General features: G+C 39.8%; 4 protein-coding genes across 6 annotated transcripts; 3 read left to right on the top strand and 1 right to left on the bottom strand.

The window, feature by feature from the left end:
- Positions 1–7,410: 7,410 nt before the first annotated feature.
- On the bottom strand, positions 7,411–10,266 carry LOC105955152 (receptor-like protein kinase ANXUR1). Its single transcript, XM_012978858.2, has one exon. It carries the CDS (start codon positions 10,264–10,266, stop codon positions 7,603–7,605), a length of 2,664 nt encoding a protein of 887 aa, XP_012834312.2. The 3' UTR covers positions 7,411–7,602.
- A 384-nt stretch (positions 10,267–10,650) lies between these two features.
- On the top strand, positions 10,651–14,205 carry GUN1 (s uncoupled 1). Its single transcript, XM_012978867.2, has 4 exons — positions 10,651–13,099; positions 13,178–13,394; positions 13,492–13,676; positions 13,767–14,205. The coding sequence occupies exons 1-4, from the start codon at positions 11,190–11,192 to the stop codon at positions 14,044–14,046; spliced, it is 2,592 nt and encodes an 863-aa protein (XP_012834321.2). The 5' UTR covers positions 10,651–11,189; the 3' UTR covers positions 14,047–14,205.
- A 782-nt stretch (positions 14,206–14,987) lies between these two features.
- LOC148770853 (uncharacterized) lies at positions 14,988–16,822 on the top strand. 3 transcript variants are annotated; one of them, XM_088816126.1, is made up of 2 exons: positions 14,988–15,694; positions 15,731–16,822. In XM_088816126.1, exons 1-2 carry the CDS (start codon positions 15,223–15,225, stop codon positions 16,585–16,587), a joined length of 1,329 nt encoding a protein of 442 aa, XP_088672252.1. In that variant the 5' UTR covers positions 14,988–15,222; the 3' UTR covers positions 16,588–16,822. The 3 variants fall into 3 exon arrangements, with proteins under 3 accessions (XP_088672252.1, XP_088672253.1, XP_088672251.1); XM_088816127.1 differs by having other exon boundaries at positions 14,988–15,730; positions 15,767–16,822; XM_088816125.1 differs by having other exon boundaries at positions 14,988–16,822.
- A 1,327-nt stretch (positions 16,823–18,149) lies between these two features.
- STS (stachyose synthase) lies at positions 18,150–21,534 on the top strand. Its single transcript, XM_012978876.2, has 4 exons — positions 18,150–19,976; positions 20,056–20,233; positions 20,321–20,688; positions 20,776–21,534. Exons 1-4 carry the CDS (start codon positions 18,483–18,485, stop codon positions 21,340–21,342), a joined length of 2,607 nt encoding a protein of 868 aa, XP_012834330.2. The 5' UTR covers positions 18,150–18,482; the 3' UTR covers positions 21,343–21,534.
- Positions 21,535–24,602: the final 3,068 nt, after the last annotated feature.

The following is a 24,602-nucleotide window of genomic DNA, read 5'->3' as shown; positions in this document are numbered from 1 at the left end:
AGCTTCTTCCTTAGCTTAAGTCTTTATAGATACTGTGTACAAATTGCATGGACTACCTACTTATGTGGTGTCAGACAGGGACAGGATATTCACAAGTGTGTTTTGGAAGGAGTTGATGGTTTCATTGGGGATTCAACAGCAGATGAGTACGTCATACCACCCACAGACAGATGGGCAGAGTGAGAGGGTCAATCAGTGTTTGGAAAGTTATCTGAGGTGTACGTGTGGCAAGTTTCCAAAGCACTCGAGTTTGTGGTTGTCTTTAGCTGAGTGGTGGTACAACACATGCTATCATTCAGCTATACAGATGTCTCAATTTCAAGCTCTCTATGGGTATCAGCCCCCTCAATTAGGGTATGGTCCTTGGTTAGAGGTCAGAACAGCTGGAGTAGAACAATGGCTAACTGACCATACCAAGATGATTCAACATCTCAAAGAGATGTTGCAAGAAGCCAGTAACAGTATGAAGGTGCAAGCTGACAAGCACATGAGTGAGAGGGAATTTGGAGTAGAAGATTGGGTATATCTCAAACTTAAGTTGTATAAACAGTTAAGTCTTAAGAAGAGCCCCATATGGAAGCTTATGCCTAAGTATTGTGGTCCTTTTGAATTAGTAAGGCGGGTGAGGGAAGTAGCTTATGAGTTGAAATTGCCATAAGATGCCAAGGTTCACCCAGTTTTCCATGTGTCACTGCTCAAGAAGCAGGTGGGCAGCACAGACCGGGTGGTGCAAGATTTTCCCCACTTAACTGATAATGGGGAGCTCTTGCTGCAACCGGTGAGGCTATTATCTCGAAGGATAGTGAACAGGAAAAATGCTGCAGTGGGGCAGATGTTGATCCAGTGGGCCCATCTGCCGGCCGAGGAAGCTACATGGGAGGATGCTGAGGAGATAATCAGGAGATTTCCTAGCTTTCAAACATGAGGACATGTTTTTAAGGGGGACGGATTGTTACGTGCATGAGGAAGAGAGAGAGAGAAACGACGTCGTAGGGTGGAAAGCGGATATTCACTTAAAGAAACGCTGAGGATAGAAACGCGCTTTTGGGGGGCTACGGCTGTTTAAAACTCACCACTCCGTGAGTGACACGTGGCGTGGCCGTTAGTTGTTAGAACCAGCTGAAAGTCTATAAATAGGACTGGAGCTGCATTCATGTAGCTCACGTTAGATATTTTGGGGTTAAATCCTTTGTAATTTTCAATTGTAGATCACACATTCAACACAATTTCAGTTTTACTATCTGAAAGCTAACAGAGTACGATGATGAATTTTATTGGACAAGGTTGAGGGAAGGAAAAGATGACAAATATTACATAACCGAACATTTGAATTACGTTTTCTATGAGGAACACTACAATTATGAGTACGACAATCAATGGTATGTTGACTATTGTCGGCAGCCGAATGAATATAGTTACCCTACTCAAGATGACCTTGTACGGTTGCACAAGTTTAGTTTGGAGGTCGGCTTTACTATGAACGATCTTGGTTTCCCCCCGTATTGGAGGGATGAAGATACCGTTGACGAAACGGGAAGACCATATTGGGATATCTCTTCGGAAGTTCCTTGGTATGAGCAAATAAAACAACGAGACCTCCAAATTGCAGAGCTTTGTTGAGGGGGAAATAAAGCAAGGAGGGAGGAAGAAAGTGAAGCAAAAAGGAAACTCAAGGGGAAGGAGAAGATGGATGGATATGAATTGGATGAATTGGAAGAAAAATGATCATGAAAGGTTATATAAAATGTTTACATCTTTATTTATTTGAGTCTTATTACTATCAATGTAAGTGTTAACAAGTTTTTTGGATAGGTATACGAATAAAATATTGCTCGTGTTTAACTACTACTCAACTCTTAATGCATAGTGGTAATTGATTGAATCCTAGGATTGAAAGTAACTCAATGAATGTTTTAGGTACATTCTAGAATGACTAGAAATATTTACAACTTAGTGACAATAATTTTATGTAACCAAACAAACTAGTAAACAAATCAACAGACCCACTGTGTTGCTAAGAGCCATTTTTCATCTAGATATTGAAGGGAACAAAAAAATGATTAATTGTCTAAACTTTTAACTTGTGAAGCGCTTGGATCACTCCTCCATTTGAATCGAAAGCGGATACTGTTAATGTTTGGAAGTTGAGATTGTGCACATAATTCTAACAACTTGGCCCCCTCCACAGGTTGCCATTTTTGACATTTATCGAGTCTTTGAAACCTTAAATCCTCCAAATTTTGTCCGATTTTCTTGTTTTCCACATTCTCTCATGGTTAGGTGAGTGCTCAAATACTCAGTGATCTCCTTCTTTGCCCTTTCTCCCGTCAAAGGTCTGTTCCAGCGCTGAGTTACGTTTATCGGGCGGCAAAAACAAAACAAAAAATTCAAAATACATGAATATTTAGTTAAATAATAAATACCCAATCGGAGGTCCTTCACCACTACAGGTTTATCGCACAAACCACCATTAATAATGTCTTGCACTACAATGTCTTGTTGAAAGATGAAAATGCTCCTACAAGGTTGAACAATAACCAGAGAAATTTGAGAGTAACGTAAAGCCTGCAGCAGTTCGCTTATTTTGCGAAACCATGTCAGAGGATGATATCTAGCCCAAAGAACCAAGTCTAATTTTGAGCTAGTGCAATTTGGTGCATAAGAGATGGATGGAATAGCTAATCCCGAATATTCAAAATACAAAATGTTCGGGGCATCAATATGAAACTGATCATTAATTCTTAGGAACGGAACATCCGACATCTTTAGTTTCAGAGACTTGAGATTATTGAACTTATGGCCGCCATGAAACCGAAACTCACAACAGTTAATGTTGATTGTTTCAAGAGTTGTGACGTCGTGTATTTCAATATTGGGACGACCGGATCTACCAATAAAAGTGAAGTGCTTGAGATATTTGTAAAGCTTCTTCTCCAACTTCATTGTGTTCAAACCCGGACAATCTTCAAAACACATAGTTGTAATGCATTGGCAGTTTGAAATCATCATGTCAAAACACTCTAGCTTGATCAACACCTTTTTCAGACAAAGTACTTGTAGACGCACAAAATGTACCTCGGCCAGATGATCCCTTACATCATATACCGGACCACCTTGTTCCGAAGCAATAGAAAGACGAAACTCCTTAATTCCAACCCCCATTGTTGTGGTAACTATAATTTGGATCCATTTATCAAGAATCATAACCGATTCCTCCTGATCATCGCCTCCACCAATTAGGGATACAATTAGGTTAAATTCCTCCAACGACAGCCCATTCGGATCAGTGTATCGCTGCAAAGTGTTTTCCACAGCGGATAGAAATTAATGTTTGTTTCATTTGAAGATGGTTTCTGATAAATCGAAATTAGGGCGAGTGCACCAAATGTAGCGCCATGACTTGGACAATATAGAGGTTCGGACAACCTCTTCGTGTGAGAATATCTTAATAAACCTTCTGGCAAATCGAATATCCTATTATCCTCCTCCTCCATGGAATTGGAACCCCCTCCTCCGTCTTCTCCACCCACTTTTGCCCTTTTCATCATCCCTCTTATCAATATTAATTTCACAACTCCGATCAGAAAGATTAGTGTTTTCTGAGAGAAAAAAAATTTAATTTTTTAAATAGGGCGAAATCTTTGAAGCCCTAATAATTGAACCCGGCCCAGAGGATCATCCTTTGTCTATGGGCCCTAATAATTGAACCCGGTCTAGAGGGGAATTCTTTGTGGCCGTTTGATTAATTAATATGTATTTTTTTCGTTAATAATTGTGAACATTAACAAAATATTTTCCTTAATAACACAGGAAACTCACTGACACGTGTGGCAAAAAAACTCGCCGGTACCGGCGACTTGAATCCAAAGTACGCTGCAAGCCTTTCAGTAAATGTGTTTGATTTAGTTAGTTCTATTACAAGTTTTGTTTGCATATATAGCATTAGCAATCATTTTTAAATCTTAGATTTATAATAATTTTGATATGATTTATCCGATTGATATATATACGACTACGAGTATTCGTAATCTAAATTGGTTTTACAACATTTCGCTTTAGAAGCCAATAACACCCAACATCAATATATATTGTAAGATTCTAGATGAATAAAAATGCCACCTTTGGAATAATTTACACCACGATTTGATAAGAAAAAACAGTGCCCAGTGAATCTCCGAAACTACCAAAAAACAAAAAACAACAATCACGCATCACCAACATAAATATTGTACGGCTAAGAGCCACGTTTCAAAACTTGTCCCAAATAAGTTAATAAATAGATAGGAAGAAAAAGAAAAAAAAAAAGGACGAACAATATAATAATGTAAAAAGAATTACTATCTAAAATTCTAACTAACTTCTCTCCATTTCAACCGAAAGCTGATACTGTCTAGTTCGGGATATTTTAAGAAGGCCGCCCACTCCATAGGTTGCCATTTTTCATATTCATCAAATATTTCCAATATCTGAATTCTCACATCCTCCAAATCTCGTCTGATTTCTTGGTTTACACTTCCTCTCGCGATTAGGATGGTTCGCAAATACTCTTTGATTTTCATCACTTCAAATTCTCTCCTTAAATTATCGTGCATGACACCTAGCTGGGTAATCCTCTTCGGACGGCAAATACACAACAAACCATTTAAGGCAGATGGCATTGAATATATCTGAAAATAATACATTTTCAAATGTTCCACCACCACGACAGGTTCATTAACAAACAAGTCTGGTTGTGGAATGCACACAGAATCAAAATCCCAGTGAGTTTGATGAATCTTCAGAGAAATCTGAGAGTGACATAAAGCCTGGAGCAACTGACTTATGTTCAAGAGCCACGACACAACATCAATACAACGATCATCACAATCAACCAGTCTTATGTTTGACCTAGTGCAATTTGGTGCATAAGAGATGGATGGGATAATTGATCCTGTATATTCAAAATTCAAAAGGTTTGGGGCATCAATACAAATCTCATCATTTGTAAAAAGTGGGAGCTTTATAGTTACGGACTTTAGATTAGTGAAGCTACGCTCCCCCACATGCAACCGAACGTTGCTGCCGACAATCTTGATTGTTTCCAGAGTTGGAGCGTCGTCGATTTCAATTTGAGTGGCGGCTGCATCTTCTTGTATCTGATACTTGTCAACCATAAAAGTAAAGTGCTTGAGATATTTGTGAAGCTTCTTATCCAATTTAATTCTTTTCAACCCAATGCAGCCTTTCAAACGCACTGTTGTAAGCAAAGTGCAGGTTGAGATTAAATTGTCAAAAATATCTTGCCTGATCAAAACGTTTCGGAGACTAAGTACCTGCAGACGCCCGAAATGCAGCTTCTTGTTGTCGATTAATAATAGATTATATGCCAGACTAGGATCTTTCGAAATATAGGATTGTTGTAAGGAAATAATAGAAAGACGAAACACCTTAAGCGCAGCACCCATAGTTGTGGTTGGTGAGTATAATTTTATTAATAACCCTAACCGTTTCCTGATCGGAAAGCTGATTGTCCCCTCCACCACCAAGCAGATTTATAGAAAGCCGAAATTCCTCCAATAAAAGCCCATTCGGATCACAGTATCCCTGCAAACTCCTCTCCACAGCGGTAATAAATTCTTGTTTGTTTCCATTGAAGTTGGTTTCCGAAAAATCGAAATTAGGGCGAGTGCACCAAATGTAGCGCCATGATTTGGACAATACAGAGGTTCGGACCGCCTCTTCTTGTGAGAGAAAGTAAATAATTCTCTGCAACAAACCTTCTGGCAAATGGGATATCCTATTATCCTCCTCCTCCTCCATGGAATTGGAAGCCCCTCCTCCGTCTTCCCCACCCCGTTTTGACTTTTTCATCGTGCCTCCTGCCTAATCTTATTATCGACAACCCTAATTAAGATACTGTTGTGTATGTATATATTTAGGGGGCAACTATTTCAAATACGAATTTTTGCTTACTTGAATACTACCAAGTTTAAAACCAAAATTGAGTACATATTTATCAGTTTTTTCTTACTTTAATACCAAAATAAAAAGAAAATTACAAAAACACCCTTTCATACAAAATATCAATTATATCAAATTTTATTAGAAATTACCTAATCAAAAACCAAATAAAAAAAAATCCCTTTGTTGTAAAAAAAAAACCTCCAACCCTCTCCAACCCTCGCCGCCGCCGCCGCCGCCGTCGCCGACGCCGAACGCCACCGTACGCCGCCGCCGCTTCTTCGTCCATTGTTATCAGCCCGCCGCCGCTTCTTCGTTCCGGTTTCATTTATCCAAATAATAATTTTTTTCGAATTTTTTTTCTTTAATATTTACTTAGGATTTGATTGTTTGATATGGGTGATTAGGATTTGATTGTTTTAGGTAGAAATGATCGTTAATTAGTAATGGGTGCATCTAATTTCAGTCGATTTGAGCATTGATTTGAGATTCGTGGGTTGGTTCTTCGTTCACAATTTTCGACCTGTATATGTCGATTTTTGATGAATTTTCGACAGCTTGATGTCGAAAATTCATCAAAAATCGACATATAGTTGTCGAAAAATGTGAAAGCTTGAAATGGGATTTTTGATAATTCGACAGCTAGCTGTCGAAATTTGGATGAGTTTTCGACAGCTAGCTGTCGAATATTCAACCAATTTTCGACAGCTACCTGTCAAATTAGATCTGTGTAATTTTTTTTTTTTTTTTCGACACTTAATTGTCGAAAATATGGGTAATTTTCGACACTTAGGTGTCGAAAATTGTATCAAAATTCGACACTTAGGTGTCGAAACTTAATAAAATATGAATTGTTATGTTTTCGACACATACATGTCGAAAAATAAGGGTATTTTCGACCTGTATGTGTCGAAAATACATGGCGAGTTTTAAAAAAAAAAAAAATTCAAAATCGATGTTTTAGCTCAAAAAATACATGAATACATACTTGAATGGGTTCTCCTTGCTCGTAAACTACCATTCTATTGTCATTTGACGCCATTTTGCAAGTTGTGTAAGGTTTTGATTTCTTTTGTTTTGAGGTTTTTTAGGAGGGTTTTTGGGGAGGGAGAAGAAGGAGGTGGAGGAGGTGAGGGGTTTGTGAGTGAGGAGGGAAATGTTTTTTTTAGGTTTTTGATTATTTGGTATTTAAGAAAGAAAAATAGTATTTGTAATATTTTTTTGGTTTTAATTTTCATTAAGGGCATTAAAGTAATTTACAATTAATTATTTATTTTTTATTTTTTTGGTATTCAAGTAAGCAAAAGTTAGTATTTGAAATAGTGACCCCCATATATTTATTATATATATAAAATATATATGTATATGTATAAAATATGGAGTTTTGAAGGTGATTGGGTTTTAATTTAATTGAGCCCAACAAGGTGTAGAGGAGAGAAAAGCCCACTAAGCAGTCCTGAACCCACCAGGTAATAAATAACATTTTGTATTATTTATTCATCTGTAATTTTATGTCCACGTGTTTCTTTTCCACAAAAATAAATTTGTGGAGCAAATTACCAGGAAAATCAACTTACATAGTGCAATGTTCATTTGTTTATACTATACAATATACATACTAATAGTAATTTAATTAATTCAAATTCCATATCCGAAATTAATTCAACGTCCGCTCTGATTGACGAACAGTGAGAAAATTTCATCACTGTCATCTTTGTCTCCACTCTTCTTCACATCTTCTTCATCTCCGAGGCTCAATGTATTCCGATGCATCGCCATAATGCTACCGTGATCTATTTCTTCAGCACCTCTACCGCCCTCCGTCGTCTCAGAAAATGTACTTCCGCCGCCGCCGCCGCCGTCACTCTTCTCCTGGAGCTGACGCGCCGACTCCAGGCTCCAGAGAACGTCGCCCATGGTGGGGCGATCAGATCCGTGATCCGCTAAGCATTTCTCCGCCGTCTCTGCAAATTTCTTCAAGCAATCTTCTGTAATCTCACCTTTCAATTGGGGATCGATAAGCTCATCTAGGGTTTTATTTCTGGCACACCGCAAAGCCCAATCGGCTAAACTCACTTGTTCCTTGGGAAGATTTGGATTCAATGCTGGCCTCGAACACAACACCTCGAACAGAACAACTCCAAACGAGTAAACATCGGATTTCTCCGTCAATTGTTGCCTTCTGAAATACTCGGGATCCAGATACCCGAAGCTGCCTTTCACGACTGTGCTGACGTGGCCTTTGTGCATGTTCGGGCCCGTTTTCGACAGCCCGAAATCCGAAACCTTGGCCACCCATTTATCGTCCACCAGAATGTTTGTTGTCTTGACATCTCTGTGAATGATGGTATACTTTGCTCCGGTGTGGAGGTAGTGGAGCCCACGCGCCGCCCCAATGCAGATCTCAAGTCTCTGCTTCCACGACAGTGTGGGTAAGGGTTTGTTCCCTTTGTAAAGATGCTCCCTCAGTGTTCCTTTCCCCATGTAGTCATAAACAAGAATCATTTCTCCATTGTCCTCGCAGAACCCTATCAACGAGACCAAATGTCTGTGTCTTAGCCTCGACAGCATCTCGATTTCCGTCTGGAATTCGTTCACTCCTTGCTCGGAAGATGGATTCGATCTCTTGATCGCCACTTTGGTGTTGCCGTCAACGATGCCTTTGTACACTTTTCCGAATCCGCCAACTCCGATCACGTTCGACTCGTCGAAGTTCTTGGTGGCGTTCTTGATTTCCGTTAAGTTGAAGTAGCGGCAATTGCTGGCGGCATCCGATGAAATCGATACCCCGTTTTGAGTACTTTTGCCCAACACAGATGATTTCGTGGCGGTGGTATTCGAACTCGAATTCCAAGAAATGGGCAGCCAGCTAGACCCTTGATCAGCTCCGGGTACTCTCTTCTTCGTCTTGTACGCCGCCAGAAATATGACGGCTGCTATTCCGACTGCAGCGGCTCCTCCTGCTGCTCCGGTGATCACCACCTTGGAAGTCTTCATTTCGTTCGAATTATCGAAAGACTTCGGCCCTAACACATGATCTTGTTGATATTTCTTCATCAAATCGGAACACGTAGGATTAGGCCCCGCGAGGCTCGATTTTGCATTGTCGCTCAGCTTGAATATTTCCAGCCCGTTGAGAAGAACATCTGCAAATTCAGCTTTCGTCTTGTCTGTAGGCTGAAGGGTCACCCAAATCTGAGGCTCACTTGTCTTGTTGCTCACATGTACTGCATAGTCCTCTTTTGTTGGAGTTGCAATCGAAGATGTCATTGCAAATAAATCCACTTCGCTCGACGCAGTTTTGTTGTTGACAAACACATCGAAAACCCTCTGGTTCGGTTTCGTCATCTCGGAATCGCACCAATGGAATCTCACGAGGTACATGAAATTAGGATCCACCTGGAAAATCCAAGTCAGATTGCTGTTCTTGTTTAAATCAGCAGAAGCGCCCATTGATCTGTAAGTGCTGTACACATCTAATGGCGCCATATACGAAGGCATATCTTTGTAACTGATTGTGGTGTTGGCTTGTAAGGCCACCCCTTGGCCCGCCCCGTATATATAGACGCTGTCGTCGTACCAACTCCGGCCACCGGAATCGTTCGTCGGAGAAATGAATTGGCCGCCGACGTTTAATCTGTACATTGTCTCCATGCTGCTTGTTTCGATCGGAACGGTCGACGAGGTTTGAAAATCGCTGCTTGATGATGACGTGGCGGACCCCACCAACATCGGGTCCTCGTCGAAGATTGGTGGCGAAGAAATCAACTCGATCCCGTTAATGAAGGCGAATGACTGGTTTTGGTCAGCAGATGGTTTGAATGTGACGTTTAGGGTGGGCATATCCGACGGGGCTAGATAGTATTCTTTGACAAGATACGCCTGAGAAAGCGCTTCTGCGGCGAGGAATGCACTGAAGTTTTGAAGCAATGTGAATTTTCCGGCGACAACGGAGAAGTAGGAATTGGAGATGTTGAAATTAGGGTAAGAAGAAGGGTAGAAATGGAGGCGGAGCAAAGTGCGGGAGGTGGAATTTTGGAGGGGGAATTGGTAGGTAGTTTCTGATTGGAATATTCTTGCGGTCATGTAAGGGATGGTGGAAGATAAGGAAGGGTCTTGGTAATCGGCTTTGGCGGCGGTGGTTTTGTCGCCGGAGATAATGTATTTGTCGTCAGGATCCCATTTGCGGCCATCGGGATCATTGCCGCCGGCGTCTGAAGATCCGCATGTCAAAACCAATGGTGGATTGGGTGCGGCGTGGGTTGAATATAGGAAGAGAGAGATGCAGAAAAGTAGTGAGAGAATGTGAATTGTGGCTGTTTTCATTGAGAGAAATTTGGCATACAGGAATTGAGACAAAGGCTAATTTTGAATTTCCTGTACGCCTCCTTTCCTTTCTTCAAACTTCTTGAAATCTAATTCCTCTTTATATTTATTTTTCTTTGGTGTTTGAAATTTAGGGATTTGAGCTATGTAATTTCTTGGTCTCCATCAAGAGATGGATTAATGAAACAAAAGAAACTAGTAACTGATGGAATTGATGTTTGTATTACTATTTTCTTTTTAATTTTTAATTTTCTTTTAATCCTGTGGTTTTTGTCTATCCTGTTTCAGGTTGTGTTGACTCTTGACAGTCCATTGATATCATGCGACAAATTCGGACAAAATGGAGGAAGAGGAGTGATAATCTCACACTAATCAAAATTAATAATTAATTTTGCGTCTAAAAATGAATATTAGGATTTTCTTTAGGCCTATTTAATTAGGCCCATGTCAGCCCATTTGGCACTATTACTTGGCCCAAAATAATATTCAAAAGGGCCTTTGTTCTATAATATAATAAGGGCAAAGCAAGCCATACATTTTTCTTTTTTGACTTTGAACGACGCGTGTGAAGCACGAACTAATAAAGCGAGTAGCTGTAGGGCTAGCCTGAATCCAGAAGTAAATCGTCATTCTCCTTAAAATTAGGCAAAATCCGAAGTAGTAAATCTATGAGGTGGAGATTACAATGTCCGAATCATCGTTATTTATTACTCTTACTAGTAAAAATAATAAAAAAACGACAGACAAGAAAGAAAAAAATGGCTAAATAAAAACAATGAAACCAAAAAGTCCTTTTAGTCGCCGTCTCTCTCACCTATACTCAACTCGTCACTTTCTCTCTCTAGAATCTTTCTCTCTCTCACTCTCTCACTAGACAGTCAAAAGGGGGAAAAGGTCCAACCTTTTTATCTCCTTACTATGCGATGGCCTCCTCAACTCCGCCACCGCACTGTTCACTCACCACCACCAAACCCTACCAGAACCACCATTTCCACCACCTCCAGAACCACCGCCACCACCAGGGCAGCTCCTCCCGTCAAAACCATAACTGGACCCCGCAAAAGGTCTCTTTAAACACCCACGTTTCTCATGCCGCCGCCCCAAGGCCTCCTCCACCCTCCGCCGCAACCGCCGCGGCGGTTGTTAGCCCTAACTATTCCTGCCTCTCCGCCGCAGATTTCTCTGGCCGCCGCTCCACGAGATTTGTGTCGAAAATGCATTTTGGCCGCCCTAGATCCACTGCCTCCGGCCGCCGCTCCGCTGCTGCCGAGGAAGCTCTCCACCAGGCCATAACCTGCGGCGGAGAGGTAACTTGTATTGATAATATTTTACTCAGTTTCGGGTCGAAGCTTTGTGCGTCTGATGATTATACATTTTTGCTGCGGGAGCTGGGGAATAGAGGGGATTGGTTGAAGGCAATGCAATGTTTCGAATTCGCAATTCGTCGCGAAAAGAGAAGAAACGAGCTGGGGAAATTGGCCAGCTCAATGATTAGTACTCTCGGTAGATTAGGCAAAGTCGATTTAGCCAAGAAAGTCTTCGAGAATGCTGTGAATGAAGGCTATGGCAATACAGTTTATGCTTATTCAGCGTTGATTAGTGCTTACGCAAAGAGCGGATACTGTGACGAGGCTATTGAACTTTTCGAGAGTATGAAATACACGGGCTTGAAGCCAAATTTAGTGACTTATAATGCTTTGATTGATGCATGTAGCAAAGGGGGTGCAGATTATAGGAGGGCTTTGGATATTTTCGATGAGATGTTACAAAATGGGGTGCAGCCAGATAGGATTACCTACAATTCTCTCCTTGCAGTTTGTAGTGGTGCAGGGTTGTGGGATACTGCACGGAATCTGTTCGATGAAATGGTTTACAGAGGGATTGATCAAGATATTTATACATATAATACCCTTTTGGATGCTGCGTGCAGTGGGGGCCAAATGGATGTAGCTTTTGAAATAATGGCTGAGATGCCCGCAAAGAATGTTTTCCCTAACGAGGTAACATACAGTACTATGATTCGTGGGTGTGCCAAGGTGGGGAGATTGGACAGGGCGTTGAATTTGTTCAATGAGATGAAGTTTGCTGGTATTAAATTAGACAGAGTGTCTTACAATACTTTGCTTGGTATTTATGCTAGTCTTGGCAGATTCGACGATGCTTTTGCTGTTGGTAAGGAAATGGAGAGTATCGGGATCAAGAAGGACGTCGTCACTTACAACGCTCTGTTGGATGGTTTCGGGAAACAAGGGAAGTACGACAAGGTTAAGGAACTATTTAATGAGATGAGAAAGGAGAATCTCTACCCTAATTTATTGACTTACTCAACATTAATCAGTGTTTACTCTAAAGGAGGTTTGTACGAAGACGCAATGGAGGTGTACAGAGAGTTCAAAAGACAAGGCCTTAAGGCGGATGTTGTCTTCTACAGTAAACTTATCGATGCCTTGTGTAAGAAGGGTTTGGTGGAATCGTCTGCACTGTTGCTGGATGAGATGATGAGAGAAGGGATCCAACCGAACGTTGTCACTTACAATTCGATTATCAATGCCTATGGCCAATCGGAAACTGTTGGCTATTTGGAATCTCGGATGGAATCTTCGAAACTGATGATTCTCCAAGATGTTTCCGACAACAACACAGTCGAAGAGAAAGATGATGACAAAATCGTGGAAGTTTTTAAGCAGTTATCTTGTGGGAAATCGGGTTATGAAAAGCTTGACCAGAGGTGGAGAAAGGACTTCCGATGTGTTTTGGGTGTTTTCCGAAAGATGCATGAGATGGAAATAAAGCCCAATGTCGTTACCTTCTCGGCTATTCTGAATGCTTGCAGGTATATAAATATTCGTTCCATTACTTTGTAAATTTTGTTTTTCAAATGGGATTTCTCTAATTTGTGTAAATATTTCAGCCGTTGTAATTCGTTTGAAGAAGCATCGTTGCTACTGGAAGAGCTTCGCCTTTTCGATAATCAAGTGTATGGAGTGGCACATGGGCTTCTGATGGGCCATAGTGAGAACACTTGGTCGAAAGCTCTATTGCTTTTTGATGAGGTGAAGCGGATGGACTCTTCTACAGCATCTGCTTTCTACAATGCTCTGACAGACATGCTGTGGCACTTTGGCCAGGTACCGTATTCATTACTTCAACCGTTTTTGAAATAATAATAACTTCAAAATTTGATTTTAATCACAATTTTTTTTTTTTTGGTGTGTGTGTGTGCAGAAGCGAGGCGCTCAGCTAGTTGTGCTTGAAGGAAAACGGCGTGAAGTATGGGAGAATACTTGGTCCGAGTCTTGTCTTGATTTGCACCTCATGTCTTCTGGTGCTGCCCGGGCAATGGTTCATGCCTGGTTGCTCAATATACGCTCAATTGTGTACGAAGGCCACGAGTTGCCAAGTCTGCTCAGGTATGGTTTTTTTTTTTTTTTTTTTTGTCCGAAAATTTATCAAATTTTATGTTGATTTCTTCGATTATATTTTTGTTTTGGAATTTGCAGTATATTAACTGGGTGGGGGAAGCACAGCAAGATAGTAGGTGATGGTGCACTAAAAAGGACAATCGAAGCTCTGCTAATAAGCATTGGTGCACCGTTTAAAATTGCAAAGTGCAACATCGGAAGATTTATATCAACAGGATCCGTTGTGGCTGCCTGGTTGAGAGAATCGGGTTCGTTAAAAGTGCTGGTTCTTCAGGATGACAGAACTCACACAGGCACCATTAGCAGCAGCTCCACAAGGTTTGATCGTATCCCTAATTTTCAACCATTACCTTTGTAGTAATTCATGTAACTTATTGCTGTCAACAGTTTTCTTGTGTAACATATGTAAATTAAACTCCCTCTCTCTTTCTCTCTCTCTCCAGACTCCATGTCATTTTTGTGCTCGGGTTCAAAATATTATGTTTGGTGATGATGAATCTTGTATTGAATTTCTCAACATCGTATTGTTTACTTTTGCCGAATCTTCGAAGCTACTTGATAAAATTTAAAATCTTGAATTATTTTTTTAAAGTATTAATGGATGCCTTCATTATTTTAACAGTGATTACACAACAAATGCACTCAAAATATTTGAACTCTCATCTAATTTGTTGTTAGCCTTAAAAGCACCTTAACTATAGTTTCTTTTGTTAAAATAAATATAAAAAATGTCTCTTAGTAATATTAATTATTATGTATACATGCCACTGCTCCTATTTCCTAAATTTACTGTAAATACAAAAAAAATACCAAGAGTGTATTATATGATTTTACATGAGAAGGCAAAAAACTAAAGCTCAAAAAGCTTATACAATTTTAAAAAATTAAATAAATACATATCAAATTGAAATAGCAAAAACGAAAGAGTAACCGAAATTCTGAAACTGAAACCATTGAAGTAATAAATAGAAGCAGTCGATGTTGTTACCTATACACCTATCTTTTGCTTATATAAGTAAAAAACGAGCGTCTGTGCGTGTTGAAAAGGTGAGATATTCATAGTTATTTTGCATTCTGCAGCAGTTAAATGAATCTTTATATGTCGGGAGGTTAATTAGTGCCTGAGAGACATATATAGTTTAGTTGAAAAAAAATAAATAATGTTATCATAACAAGCATTTAAATTGCACCTAACCTATTAATTAAGGTTGGACAAAGTCATAGGGACAGAAATGAAGATAGCATTATCTTGAGCTTAGAAAAAAAGAAGGTAGTTGAGAGTTGGGAATGCAATAACGCAAAATGTGGAAGGCCACATGATGAAGTGTGCATAGGTAAACGTTTTAGTTTGACATAATGTATATATTGTATGTGATTTTAGTCCCTGTCTCAACTGCATGCATTTATGAGCCATGTCCAACTGCATGTATATATATACTGTATTATGAGTTGATTAATATGTGAAACATAGCAAGATCACATTTTTGCTATAGTTTGAGGTTGCTCCATCACATTTGTGAGTGATTAAAAAGAGATGGGGAAGCCTTTGAAAAATGGTGGGATGTTTGTTTTAATTGTGTTGTTGGGTTTGTGGGTTGTTCAAATTGCTGATGGGAGGAGGATTGAGAAAGAAACCATTGGTGGAGGTGGTCTTGGTGTTGGCGGTGGTGGTGGTGGGGGACTGGGTGGAGGTGTCGGAGGTGGTGCTGGTGGAGGATTTGGAGGTGGGGCAGGTGGTGGTTTTGGTGGAGGAGTAGGTGGTGGTGGTGGTGTTGGAGGTGGTTTTGGTGGTGGAAAGGGTGGTGGTTTTGGGGGTGGAGCAGGCGGGGGGCTTGGTGGAGGTTCAGGAGGAGGATTTGGAGGAGGTAAGGGTGGTGGTGCCGGTGGAGGATTTGGTGGTGGTGCTGGCGGAGGATTTGGTGGCGGTAAGGGTGGAGGAGTAGGAGGTGGTGCTGGTGGTGGAGCTGGTGGAGGATTTGGTGGTGGTGCCGGAGGAGGATTTGGAGGTGGCAAAGGTGGTGGTGCCGGAGGAGGATTTGGAGGTGGCAAGGGTGGTGGTGCCGGAGGAGGAATAGGAGGTGGTGCTGGTGGTGGAAAAGGTGGAGGATTTGGAGGCGGCAAGGGTGGAGGTATTGGTGGTGGAGCCGGTGGAGGATTTGGAGGTGGCAAAGGTGGAGGAATAGGAGGCGGCAAGGGTGGAGGTATTGGTGGAGGAGTAGGAGGTGGTGCCGGTGGAGGTTTTGGAGGTGGCAAGGGTGGGGGTGTTGGTGGAGGAATAGGAGGCGGCAAAGGTGGAGGAATAGGAGGCGGCAAGGGTGGAGGTATTGGTGGAGGAGTAGGAGGTGGTGCTGGTGGGGGTGTTGGTGGAGGAATAGGAGGTGGTGCTGGCGGAGGATTTGGAGGTGGCAAGGGCGGAGGTATTGGTGGAGGAGTAGGAGGTGGTGCTGGTGGGGGAGCTGGTGGAGGATTTGGAGGCGGCAAGGGCGGAGGTATTGGTGGAGGAGTAGGAGGTGGTGCTGGTGGGGGAGCTGGTGGAGGACTTGGTGGTGGTGCTGGTGCTGGTGGAGGAATTGGAGGCGGCAAGGGTGGAGGAGTAGGAGGCGGTGCTGGTGGAGGTTTTGGAGGTGGAGCCGGTGGAGGATTTGGTGGAGGAAAAGGAGGTGGTGTTGGAGGAGGATTTGGGGGTGGAAAAGGTGGTGGAATTGGAGGAGGTGTAGGGGGTGGTGCCGGAGGAGGATTTGGCGGAGGTGGAGGTGCGGGAGGAGGATTTGGTGGAGGTGGAGGTGCAGGAGGAGGATTTGGTGGTGGTGCAGGGGGAGGAATAGGAGGTGGTGGGGGTGCCGGAGGAGGATTCGGAGGTGGAAAGGGAGGTGGCGGTGGGTTTGGAGGGGGGCACTAGTTGAGCATGCATGGTTATAATTGTTGTAGGACACATAAAAAGGTCCAAACATGCATGCATGCATGAATGCATATTTTGAAGTTACAACAAATAATCACATGAGAATTACATAATATGTATGTATTGTGTCTTAATTTTGATATTATTCATTTGAAAAATAAGAATGTAATGAAAGACTTTAATAAGATTCGATGAAAATAAACCCATCACTGCTAAAAGCAAACTCCATTTTGAATCCAATCCCCTTCACAACAACCAATAAGATTCCACATGCATGTTTCTAAAATAACAAGACCATCGGAACTAACTACATTCCTCTAAACAAACACATACATCATCATAATAACTGCTCTCACAGAAAACTTATAAATACATCATTATTATAACCATTAACCACTATATATATATATATATACATATATATATATATATATATATATATATATATATATATATATATATATATATATATTGTAAAGCGACATCACTTTTTTTTGCAGGAAAAGGATAAACCTTTCACTGGATTCGCTATAGTACGTATATAATGTTTCTTAGTGAGATGACATCAAATTATAATCTTTTAAGTATCGAATTTGTTCATAATCTTAATTTATTCTCTCTCTCTCTCTCTCTCTCTCTCTCTCTCTCTCTCTCTCTCTCTCTCTCTCTCTCTCTTATCTTTTTTTATAGGCATTCAAGTTGTGTAAGAATTTTGAGATCGATCATCCAAAAATGAATAAAATGAATATACCTCCTGCAAAAAGAAAAGGGGGAAAAAAAGTAATTATACCTTCTGCAATTATACAAGTTGATCGGCATCTTTTGTAGATGAATATAAGAGAGAGAGAGAGAGAGAGAGAGAGAGAGAGAGAGAGAGAGAGAGAGAGAGAGAGAGAGAGACTAAAAAGAAAAGAAAATGCATTTTCTACCATTCCTTTCAAGAATTTCGCATTAAGTGGTCCCTTTTTATACATATTAATAATTAGCACCAACAATTAGCAATCATAATAATAATTAATTGTATGTGTTAGTAGGTAAATCAACTGTTAAAAATTATCAATAAATTCACCTAGTGTAGTATCATGAATCATGTATGTATGTATGTAAATGTAAGCATTAACAAATACTAGCTAGATGGTTAATTAAGGCCACTTATGCCCAAAATTTGACTTGCACTCACCTATACAAATCCTTCAAGAATGTATAAAATTACACATTAGTCCTTAGGTGTCAATTGCAATAATAATCGAACAATTTGTTTTGCAAACCCTAAATAATAGTTAGAACAAAAATTGAAAATACAGAAGTTTCGAGTTTCTCACACAGTGACCGAAATAATCCACCATTTCCTGCATGTCATCCATCCATGCATCCATGGCTGATGTGTCAATATAATATAATAGATACAAGTTATATATATGTATAAATACAGATGCCATAGTCTCCACTAGTCCTCTGTTTTTTGCTCATATTGAGCTTTCAACAAACGAATAGAAATGGCATATAATAAATATTAAAGGAAGAAGATATATACCACAAGTCACAACAACACAGCATAAATTTAATAAAGCTATATATCCTACCAAGAATACTCACCCACACCCAACCGCCCAATACCCTTTTCCTCTCTCTCTCTCTCTACACCTTTCTCTTTTATTCTTTCTTCTTTCTTTATTATTATTATTATTATTATTATTTTAATTATTCATTTTCCAACTCGACTATATATATCTGCCTTCCCTTCATATTTTTTCATATTGTCTCTACACTTCGAATTAAAACAATTACCTCTTTATTATTCCCAATTCGTCTCTTTTATTTCTCCTCTCCATAAATATCTTTTATTTATTTTGGGTTCAGTTCCCCTGTTTTTTTGCTCTGTTTCTTGAATTACCATGGCACCCCCAAACGATCCCGCCAACTCAACTTTCAGCGCCTTGATCGCAAGCAAAAAGGACAACTTTTTCGAACTTAACGGCGGAAAACTCTCCGTTAGAAATGTTCCGTTACTCACTGATATCCCAACCAACGTCACTTTCAAACCCTTCTCCTCCGTCTGTCAATCCTCCGACGCCCCATCTCCCCTGTTCGACCGCGCCCAATCCCTCTCTTTCAAGGGCGGGTTCCTCGGTTTCAGCCAGGGCAAATCCTCCGACCGCCTCACCAACTCCCTCGGCAAATTCACCGGCCGTGATTTCGTCAGCATTTTCCGGTTCAAAACATGGTGGTCCACCCAGTGGGTCGGTACCTCCGGCTCCGACGTACAGATGGAGACCCAGTGGGTCATGCTCGACATACCCGAAATCAAGTCTTACGCCGTCGTAATCCCCATCATCGAGGGCAAATTCCGGTCGGCACTCTTTCCCGGAACCGACGGCCACTTGCTAATCTGCGCCGAGAGCGGCTCCACCCAAGCCAAAGCTTCCTCCTTCAACTCAATTGCTTACGTCCACGTGTCCGAAAACCCCTACACACTTATGAAAGAGGCGTACACCGCCGTTAGGGTTCACCTCAACACCTTCAAGCTCATCGAGGAGAAAGCGGCCCCGCCGCTTGTCAACAAATTCGGGTGGTGCACGTGGGACGCGTTTTACCTTACCGTCGAACCCGCCGGAATCTGGCACGGAGTGAAGGAATTCGCCGACGGCGGTCTAACCCCAAGGTTTCTCATCATAGACGACGGATGGCAGAGCATCAACAACGATGGGGAAAACCCACACGAGGACACCAAAAACCTCGTACTAGGTGGGACCCAAATGACAGCTAGGCTCCACAGGCTCGACGAATGCGAAAAATTCAGGAAATACAAAGGCGGCTCCATGGTCGGACCCAATCGCCCCACCTTCGACCCCAAAAAGCCGAAGCTCTTGATTTCAAAAGCAATCGAAATCGAGGTCGCTGAAAAAACACGCGACAAGGCGGCTCTATCTGGTGTCACCGACTTGACTGCATATGAGATCGAGATCAAGAAACTGAATAAAGAATTGGATGAAATGTTCGGTGGCGGTGGTTCGGACGAAAAGGCGAATACTTCTTCGAGCAAAAAAGGATGCTCGAGTTGCTCTTGCAAGACCGACGAGTTTGGTATGAAAGCATTTACAAAGGATTTGAGGACTAATTTCAAAGGATTGGATGATATATACGTGTGGCATGCGTTAGCCGGTGCATGGGGTGGTGTTAGGCCAGGTGCAACTCATCTCAGCACCAAGATCGTGCCATGCAAATTATCTCCCGGCCTCGACGGAACCATGACCGATCTTGCTGTGGTCAAAATTATCGAGGGCTCGATTGGACTCGTGGACCCCGATCAAGCTGATGACTTTTACGACTCCATGCACTCGTATCTTTCCAGCGTCGGCATTACCGGTGTCAAAGTTGATGTTATTCATGTAAGTTGATTTTTTTTCCTAATAATTAGCCCTTAATATCTTGACAACTAACTAATATGTTTTTTGTTGTAATATACAGACACTTGAATATGTGTCTGAAGATTATGGAGGCAGAGTTGAGCTAGCAAAGGCTTATTACAAAGGGCTGTCGAAATCTGTAGCCAAGAACTTCAATGGAACTGGTCTTATTTCCAGCATGCAGCAATGCAATGACTTCTTCTTCCTTGGGACTGAGCAGATTTCCATGGGAAGAGTTGGTAACAACAAATTCCTTTACTACCCTTTAACCTCTTTTCTCCATTTATAATTTTTTGTTTCTGAAAATTCAATTTTTTTTTTCGAAGGGGATGATTTCTGGTTCCAAGATCCAAACGGAGATCCAATGGGGGTGTACTGGCTGCAAGGGGTGCACATGATCCACTGTGCATACAACAGCATGTGGATGGGTCAGTTCATCCAACCAGATTGGGACATGTTTCAATCCGACCATCTCTGCGCCAAGTTCCACGCTGGATCCAGGGCTATCTGCGGCGGCCCTGTTTATGTCAGTGATTCTTTGACCGGCCATGATTTCAATCTTCTTCAAAAGCTTGTCTTCCCTGATGGAACTATCCCCAAATGTCTCCATTTTGCCCTCCCCACTAGAGACTGTCTCTTCAAGAACCCCCTCTTTGACAGCAAAACCATCCTCAAAATCTGGAATTTCAACAAGGTTATTTTCGTAATTCGACCCCCTTGTGTTTTTCCTAATTCTCTTAATTTATGCCCTAATTGATTTAATTGACAAAAATTGATACAGTATGGAGGAGTGATCGGTGCTTTCAACTGCCAAGGAGCTGGGTGGGACCCAAAGGAGCAGAGGATCAAGGGCCATTCACAGTGCTACAAGCCGTTAACCGGTTCGGTTCATGTGAGCGACATCGAATTCGATCAGAAAACCGAGTCGGCGAAATTGGGAGAAGCCGACGAATACGCGGTTTATTTGTGCGAATCTGAGAAGCTGTACATCGCGAAACGAGATTCGGCTCGTGTTTCGATCACTATCCAGCCTTCGACTTTCGAGATCTTCAGCTTCGTTCCGATTAAGAATCTCGTCGGAGGGGATGTCAAATTCGCTCCGATTGGGTTGACCAATTTGTTCAACGCCGGCGGGACTATACAGGGATTGGTGTACGATGAGACGGTGGCGAAGGTTGAGGTGAAGGGCGTTGGGAGATTTTTGGCGTATTCGAGCGTTGCGCCGAAGAAGGTGTACCTTAACGGAGGTGAGGTGGTGTTTGGGTGGACGGCCAATGGGAAGGTTGAGGTGGAGGTTCCATGGTACGAGGAGTGTGGCGGGATTTCTAATCTCACTTTTGTTTTCTGAAAACGCGTTTTTCTCTTCTAAGAAACGCGATTATGCATGCAATATTTTCATTTTGGTTTAATAATTAAATAATGTGTCCCATTTACTGGGGATTGGGTATTGTTGATTTTTCAGTTTGGAGTTGTGTTGTATAATAAGAATTGCCTTTAAAGCGTTCTTCATTTTCCTAATCCAAGACTTGCTATTTTGCCTACATATTTGTGAGAATTTTTATTTTTTATTTATTAAAGAACTATAAATATTTGTTTGAAAATCGAATTAAATCAGTGCCCATGGAAATTGGCTATGTATTAATCACATCTAAGGTCTCGTTTGGTTGGGGAGATTAACCATTATTAACTAAATAAGTGGACTTTGTTTTATTTATGGTAATTCCAATATTGCCGAATATTATATTACCACGATTTAAAACAAAATCTTGATTTGACCATATGCAATACATGTCGGCTGCTTGGTGTCGGGTTGTGTATGCATAGTTGATATGTTGAGGGAAAAGTCTTGTGTTGATTAGATTACTTCAAGACATAACCGACCAACTAACTGTGTACAGCCACGTACATGTGAAATCTCAAATTAACTAACTTAACCGACCCTTTGACTGGGAATGACCGACGTGTTGATTTTGCCTTAAACTTGCCACAATTCTTTGATTACGTCTTCTTACTTGAAAATCAGATTTTGGAATTCTTAATAATAAAGAAATTTATTGTAGGGCAAAGTACAGTTTACACCCCTGAACTATAAGGGTTGTACCAGTTTGCCCCCCTGAACTATAAAACGTCCCAAATACACCCCTCGAGTTTATGGTCAACCATTAAATTATTAACACTTTTAATTTAAATGTGCAATTACTTTTCTGCCCTTGGGGGTTTGTTGTAAGAAACTTCATAATTATATAATTAATACGTGTTGTATTTGTTGATTTTGTTATGAATTTGTGACGAAGTAAATTTATGGTTTGCATGATTTTCTTAATTGTGTTTAATTTTTGGATTCAATATGTTTGCTAATTGTCCTTTTGTTCAATTTTGTGCATTTATTGTTTATGCCCTTAATTAAATGCATAACTTTGGGGGTGATTTTTGTGCATTATAAGATGTCTTGTACCACGAAGTACAAAAATTTTGTGTTACTCGACATTTTAATAAATTTTAGAAGAAAAAAACAGTGGCCTTTTAGTGGTTAAATAAAAAAACGGAAATACGAGAAAATAAACCCGAAAATATAGAGCAAAAAATCTTGACAAAATAAAAAAAAAATTCAGTGAAAAAGCTTTAATATATATATATATATATATATATAATTGAATAGAGGGGTAAAGTAGTCACAAAATGTCCAAATGTATAAAAAATAGCTAGAAATTATAAAGTCAAAGTGCCACGTCAGCATTTACAAATAAAATTTAAATATAGGGGGGTATTTGGGACGTTTTGTAGTTCAAGGTGGCAAACTGGTACAACCCCTATAGTTCAGGGGTGTAAACTGTACTTTGCCCTTTATTGTATTTTAATTGAAAGTAAATTTAACTAGTACTTCACCCGTGCGTCGCACGGGAAATTCATTATAAAAATAAATATTTAATTTTAAAAAGTTCTCGGAATAGTAAGATCAATGTGCAATACAAAGTTTAAAAAAATTATTTCATGTAAATAAAAAATTCAGCCAAAATAAGTGAAAAAAACTAAACATCGAAGGTTTAATTTCCGTATACAAATGGCGAGTACATCGTTATCATTACCGTTATCAACACTATTACCATTATCATTACCATTACTAAGAGCATGTACAATGGCCTCCTTAAATGTGAAATAATGTCAGATTTTTCCAACTCTCCAAATTTTGAAGAGTAAAAATGGTGTAGTGGAACGAAATACTACTCAATAGCACTCTCTAAATTTGGTCAATCTTTAACTTGCTAGCCACAGTTATGGAGGACTTTAACTATAAAAGGTGGACCTACAATCATTTTATTATCTTTTATTTTGTATGTATTTTATTATCTTTTATTAGCTAATTTTTAAGTTTTTTTTATATTCATTTCATTAATAAATATTATGAAGTTTCTTTTATGGCTTTTAAATAAATCATTTTATTTTTTATTTTTTAGAGTTCTATGTATTTATTATTATAATCAAAATTAGTTTAAAATACTTTAAATTGTATTTAACAAATAATTTTTTATTTATAATAGATGACCATTTCTTATTAAGGTTATTTTACTTTACAACAAATCGAATTTTTTTTATTACTACACATAAATTATTTTATCATTCCAAGAAAATAATTATTTAATTAATTTATAATGCCTATATTTAATTAGGTATTTCAACTTCAAAATCAAGTTTATAAAAAAATTGAAAATTTAAGTTTGTATTTTTTATATTAATAGTGGATATTTTATTATATTTTAATATTTGGAGAGTCATTTTGGATAGCAACAAAATATATTCAATGGATCAATTTTAATTTGGAGAGTGATTAATGTGGGACCCATTTTTAGAGAGGAGTTAAAGTGGATGAAAATGGGTATGTGGCATGTGGAGCCCACTGTTTGGAGAGGGTTATTTGGCTAGTCCATTGTACATGCTCTAATACCAACACCAATACCAACACCGTTACCGTTACCATTACCATTACGATCATCATTGCTATTATCATTACGATACCAATATTGATATGTATACCGATACTCATACCAATACCAATCATTACCATTACAACTACCATCACCATTATCATTATCATTACCTACCATTGTTAATACTAATACTAATCTGATAAGAATATTATTACTATTAGTAATCCTCATGCTAATCTTAATCAGAACGTTAACGCTAATCCTAACCATAATCCTAATCCTAGTACTACACCCAATCATTATTCTAATCAAAATTATAATCATAATCCTAATCCTAATATTAATATTAATCTTAATTCTAATACCAATTCTAATTCTAATTATAATCCTAATCCTAATAATAATACAAAGCATAATTCTAATTCTTATAGAAATGCAAATATGCTATTGTTAACACTAATTTTAATATTATTCTTAATATACTAATGCTAATGGTAATGTTAATCTTAATTCTAATTATAATGCTAGTAATATTAATAATCAAAATGCTAATATATCGCAATACTAATATTCATACTAATATGCTAATATAATGCTAATGCTCATCACAATACTAAACTAATACTTATATGCTAATGCTAATGCTAATGATAATATACTAATGCTAATGATAATCGTAATT

This window comes from Erythranthe guttata, chromosome 4 (genome assembly GCF_056151865.1).
Source record: "Erythranthe guttata isolate IM_541 chromosome 4, IM_541, whole genome shotgun sequence".
Lineage (NCBI taxonomy): Eukaryota > Viridiplantae > Streptophyta > Magnoliopsida > Lamiales > Phrymaceae > Erythranthe > Erythranthe guttata.
This window is presented reverse-complemented; position numbering and strand designations above follow the sequence as displayed.

Bases quoted from the DNA above. Each gene is read 5' to 3' on its own strand.
- LOC105955152 (XM_012978858.2), bottom strand. From the start codon at position 10,266: ATGAAAACAGCCACAATTCACATTCTCTCACTACTTTTCTGCATCTCT.
- GUN1 (XM_012978867.2), top strand. From the start codon at position 11,190: ATGGCCTCCTCAACTCCGCCACCGCACTGTTCACTCACCACCACCAAA. The intron at 13,395-13,491 runs GTACCGTATTCA...GTGTGTGTGCAG, and splicing joins TGCTGTGGCACTTTGGCCAG to AAGCGAGGCGCTCAGCTAGT. The intron at 13,677-13,766 runs GTATGGTTTTTT...TGGAATTTGCAG, and splicing joins GAGTTGCCAAGTCTGCTCAG to TATATTAACTGGGTGGGGGA.
- LOC148770853 (XM_088816125.1), top strand. From the start codon at position 15,223: ATGGGGAAGCCTTTGAAAAATGGTGGGATGTTTGTTTTAATTGTGTTG.
- STS (XM_012978876.2), top strand. From the start codon at position 18,483: ATGGCACCCCCAAACGATCCCGCCAACTCAACTTTCAGCGCCTTGATC. The intron at 19,977-20,055 runs GTAAGTTGATTT...TGTAATATACAG, and splicing joins TCAAAGTTGATGTTATTCAT to ACACTTGAATATGTGTCTGA. The intron at 20,234-20,320 runs GTAACAACAAAT...TTTTTTTCGAAG, and splicing joins GATTTCCATGGGAAGAGTTG to GGGATGATTTCTGGTTCCAA.